The 5,499-nt window shown below is 41.3% G+C and overlaps 1 protein-coding gene across 1 annotated transcript; it reads left to right on the top strand.

Annotated features, from left to right (window-relative positions):
- Positions 1–265: 265 nt before the first annotated feature.
- Positions 266–668, top strand: LOC115232060 (chitin-binding lectin 1-like; the record flags this gene model as incomplete). The annotated part of the gene is made up of 2 exons (XM_029801936.1): positions 266–310; positions 543–668. Coding segments are annotated over 2 exons (171 nt in total), but the record flags the coding sequence as incomplete, so codon positions are not given.
- Between the last annotated feature and the right edge of the window lie 4,831 nt (positions 669–5,499).

Below are 5,499 nucleotides of genomic sequence, written 5' to 3'. Positions count from 1 at the left end.
ATCTCAACCACCTTTGCCGCCTCATCTCTATCACCTTTTTCCGCCTCCATCTCTACCACCTTTGCCGCTTCCATCTCTACCACTATTGCCGCCTCCATCTCTTCCACCTTTGCCGCCTCCATCTCTACCACCTTTGCCGCCTCCATCTCTACCACCTTTGCCGCCTCCATCTCTACCACCTTTGCCGCCTCCATCTCTACCACCTTTGCCGCCTCCATTTCTACCACCTTTGCCGCCTCCATCTCTACCACCTTTGCCGCCTCCATCTCTACCACTATTGCCGCCTCCATCTCTTCCACCTTTGCCGCCTCCATCTCTACCACCTTTGCCGCCTCCATCTCTACCACCTTTGCCGCCTCCATCTCTATCACCTTTGCCGCCTCCATCTCCATCACCCTTGCCGCTTCCATCTCTACCATCTTTGCCGCCTCCATCTCTATCACCATTGCCGACTCCATCTCTATCACCTTTGCCGCCTCTATCTCTACCACCTTTGCCGCCTCCATCTCAACCACATTTGCCGCCTCCATCTCTTCCACCTGTTGCCGCCTTCATCTCTACCATCTTTGCCGCCTACATCTCTACCACCTTTGCCGCCTCCATCTCAATCACCATTGCCGCCTCCATCTCTTCCACCTTTGCCGCCTCCATCTCTTCCAGCTTTTGCCGCCTCCATCTCTTCCAGCTTTTGCCGCCTCCATCTCTCTCACCATTGCCGCCTCCATCTCTACCACCTTTGCCGCCTCCATCTCTACCACCTTTTGCCGCCTCCAGCTCTATCACCTTTGCCGCCTCCATCTCTACCACCATTGCCGCCTACATCTCTACCGCCTTTGCCGCCTCCATCTCTACCACCTTTGCCGCCTCCTTCTCTTCCACCTTTGCCGCCTCCATCTCTATCACCTTTGCCGCCTCCATCTCTTCCACCTTTTGCCGCCTCCATCTCTCCCACCATTGCCGCCTCCATCTCTTCCACCATTGCCGCCTCCTTCTCTTCCACCTTTGCCGCCTCCATCTCTATCACCTTTGCCGCCTCTATCTCTATCACCTTTGCCGCCTCCATGTCTATCACCTTTGCCTCCTCCATCTCTACCACCTTTGCCGCCTCCATATCTACCACCTTTTGCCGCCTCCATCTCTACCACTATTTCCGCCTCCAACTCTTCCACCTTTGCCGCCTCCATCACCACCACCACCACCACCACCCTTGCCGCCACTACTGCTTCGAACATTATCATTACCACCACCACCAAATCATCGCCACTATCTTTATATCCTCCTCCTCCTCCTCCTCCTCAATCAGTTAATCCGGTAACAACTCTTCAATTAGTGAATTAAAAATAAAAAGGACATCAAAGAGCAACAACGGAAATAACGAGCAAAATACGCATGCGCACGTCTATCTCTCTTTAGAACTACACATAATCTTATTACATACCTGTCTATCTATCTATCTATCTATCTATCTATCTATCTATCTATCTATCCATCCATCTATCTATCTATCAATCTATCTATCTATCTATCTATCAATCTATCTATCTATCTATCTATCTATCTATCTATCTATCTATCTATCTATCTATCTATCTGTCTGTCTGTCTGTCTGTCTGTCTATCTCTCTATCTATCTATCTATCTATCTATCTGTCTGTCTGTCTGTCTAGCTATCTGTCTATCTGTCTGTCTCTCTGTCTGTCTGTTTGTCTGTCTGTCTGTCTGTCTCTCTGTCTGTCTGTCTATCTGTTTGTTTGTTTGTCTATCTATCTATCTGTCTATATATCTGTCTGTCTGTCTACCTGTCTATCTGTCTGTCTGTCTATCTGTCTGTTTGTTTGTTTGTCTACCTATCTATTTGTCTTTGTCTGTGTGTCTACATGTCTATACATCTATTTTGTTTTGTTATTATTTATCCACCATTACACGTGTTTCTCTTACTAATAGGAATTACAAATTCGTACACGTAAGGAATATCCTACGAGAAATTCTTCATTGAGTGAAATTAAGTAATATTTAATTTCTCTGTCTGAAGAATTCTTAATAGGAAATTCCTTACATGTAAAATTTTGTAATTCTACGAGTGATGGTGGATAAATGATACCAAAGATATATTTCCATTTTCTTGTTTTGTTGTGTGTGTGTGTGTGTGAACTTTAATATCACGAAGTGACGAGACTTTTTGAGTTCCCAGGGTTTGTAAATATAAGGTTGATTTTGTCTGTGCATATGAGGGCTTACCGAAAGAAACCAGAATTTTGCAATACTCTTTACTCTTCTACTTGTTTCAGTCATTTGACTGCGGCCATGCTGGAGCACCGCCTTTTAATCGAGCAACTCGACTCCGAGACTTATTCTTTTGTAAACCCAGTACTTATTCTATCGGTCTCTTTGCCGAACCGCTAGTAACGGGGACATAAACACACCAGCATCGGTTGTCAAGCAATGCCAGGGGACAAACACAGACACACAAACACACACACACACACACTCACACACACACACACACACACACACACACACAACACACACACACACACACACACACACATATATATATATATATATATATATATACATACATATAAAAAAGGCGGCGAGCTGGCAGAAACGTTAGCACGCCGGGTGAAATGCTTAGTGGTATTTCGTTTGCGTTACGTTGTGAGTTCAAATTCCGCCGAGGTCGACTTTGCGTTTCATCCTTTCGTGGTCGATAAATTAAGTACCAGTTACGCACTGGGGTCGATGTAATCGACTTAATCCGTTTGTCTGTTCTTGTTTGTCCTCTCTGTGTTTAGCTCCTTGTGGGTAGTAAAAAAATATATATATGTATATAGTTAATCCAAACAAGAAAGCACAAAAAAAACACAACAACGCGAGGACATGGAACAAATATAGTATTATTAGACGCTCAGGAAAGAAGGAAAGAAGGAGGGTTTAACGTTTCGAGCGGAGCTCTTCGTCAGAAACATAGGAGAAGGAAAGATCCAGAGATGGGAAGACAGAGGAAAAAAAATTGTCAACGGTACACACGAGGTCACATTTATATATATATATATATATTTAGCAATTAACGACCACTACTTAATAAGGAAAACTTAACAAGAAATTGTCAGGTAGATAGCGTGAAAACCTCATAAGAGAATTATGATACGTTTATTTATGATACATTCAGGCCTGCTGATGAATACGTAAGTATGAAATCACTGTGATACAGGTCTATATTTTTTTAAATGTCTTACTTTGAAAAACTGCATTCGGTGGGATTAGTAATATTTTTGGTAGAAATGACTAATTGTCCCTCTTAGCGTGTGGCATGTATGTATAATGCCCTCTGGCATGTATGTATAATGCCCTCTATATATAAATATATATATATATATATATAATATATATATATTATATATTATATATATATATATATACATATATATGACAGGCTTCTTTCGGTTTCCGTCTCCCAAATCCACTCACAAGGATTTGGTCGGCGAGGCTATAGTAGAAGACACTTGGCCAAGGTGCTACGCAGTGGGACTGAACCTGGAACCATGTGGTTGGTAGACAAGCTACTTACCACACAGCCACTCCTGCGCAATGTTGTTTTATTGGCTTAGTTTTCCATGTTTACACTGGTATCGTCTTCAAAGTATTCTCCATTTGAAGCAATGCATCGGTGCAGACACGTTTTCCATTGTTCAAAGCAGTCTTGGAATTCTTGCGAAATGATGCCTTTCAACGCCTCCATCGTTCTTTCTCCCCTGCGAAACGTTTTCCACACCTGCGAAACGTTTTCCTTTAAGGACTTTTTTCATTTGGCGGGAACAGAAAAAAAATTCGTAGGGAGATCAGGTGAATAGGGAGGGTGGGTAAGAAAGGTCATGCCATTTTTGACAAAATCTGACACTCAAGGCGGTATGCGCAGGCGCATTGTCATGATGAAACCCCACTTTTTACTTTGCGGCTGGTCGGGGCGTTTTTGTGTCCCCGTGTCTTGCAAACGGTTCAGAAATGCCGAATAAAATGTCTGGTTAGCAGTTTGACCAGGAGGTACAAATTCTGTGTGAAGAATTCCTTTCGCATCGATAAAATCAATCAGCATCGACTAGACATTGGACTTCACTTGACGTGCTTTTCTTTTGATTTTTGCTTCTTCTTAATTCATCTATCATACGATGAAATAATAAAAATAAATATAATTTAATAAACCAGAAAATAACAACAACAACAAAACAAAATATAACTGACTACCAGTATCGCCCGGCGTTGCTCGGGTTTGTAAGGGAAATAACTATATAAGCATTTTTAGAGATGTAAAGTATAATAGCCATCTCAATATGTCTAACCACATAGGGGGGTGTTACTGTAGCTTTTTACGTTCTGAGATTTAATAATACATTTTTAGAGAGTTACTTCCCTTATATAATAGCAAAAAAATGCATTAAAAATGGGAAAAAATGATGGTAATTTTTGTTTTTAATCGTAGACTCATCGTAGACGCGCGCTAATACCCAGAAGGGCTCGATATGAATCACGACTATAAGATACCCGCTTTTGGTTACACTGCACCGCAAAATGTGGGAGTAGCTAGGAATCTAAATTGTAGGAGACAGACACACAACTTCACTTTTATATATAAAGATAAAATGATAGTAGATATTTTTTCTTTATTTGATGATCATAACTCAACAACCTTATACCTTCATTCTCTTACATGAATTCTATCCTTATCATCTCTCTTTTTTATTAATTCTTCATTCTGAATTTTTCCTTCATTTCTTAATTCCTCTCTAATAATCCCAAAACAAATTATTAACATCCAAATTACTCGATCTTTTAGAAATAATTTAGGAGGTTTTTCACTCATTATTTCATCATTATTTCGAATAATTATCAACTTTAACCTCTTTGGTTTAATTCCTTACGTATTTAGAACTACTAGTCACTTAGCTATATCTTTTTCTCTCTCTTTCCCCCTATGATTTAGACCAGTGGTTTTCAACCAGGGTTCCGCCAGTACAGTCCAGGGGTTCCGCTAGAAGTTACAAAACTGCTAAAATCGGCAGTAATTTTTAATTCTCCTGTGCACTATTAAATTATTGCACAGGGGTTCCCCGAGCCAGTGGAATGTTTCCTTGGGGTTCCGCTCCAGCAATAAGTTTGAAAAGCACTGATTTAGACTAATTGAATGCTTCCATTGACTTGACTGCTGCTTCGTTTCTGGGTCATAGCTGTAACACCAGATCAGCTCTCATCACCATTGATGATCTTCGAACAAACGTCCGGATCAACTTCTTTCGGTTCACGACATGCATTCAGTCGTGACTGCTTTTGATCTTCCGTGAGCAAGAATGGCACAAATTTTGCTGCAACTCTTTTCATTCGCAATTCCTCGATCAAAATTATTGGGTTGTCCGGAAAGTTCGTGCCGATTTTCAAAGGAAAGAAAAAGGTCAATAAATACTTGCCATTACATTTTTAATCAACCAAATATGAACCATTTTGC

This window comes from Octopus sinensis, unplaced genomic scaffold, assembly GCF_006345805.1.
Source record: "Octopus sinensis unplaced genomic scaffold, ASM634580v1 Contig19235, whole genome shotgun sequence".
NCBI lineage: Eukaryota > Metazoa > Mollusca > Cephalopoda > Octopoda > Octopodidae > Octopus > Octopus sinensis.
The sequence above is the reverse complement of the archived record's forward strand: the minus strand, read 5'-3'. Positions and strand labels throughout refer to the sequence as shown.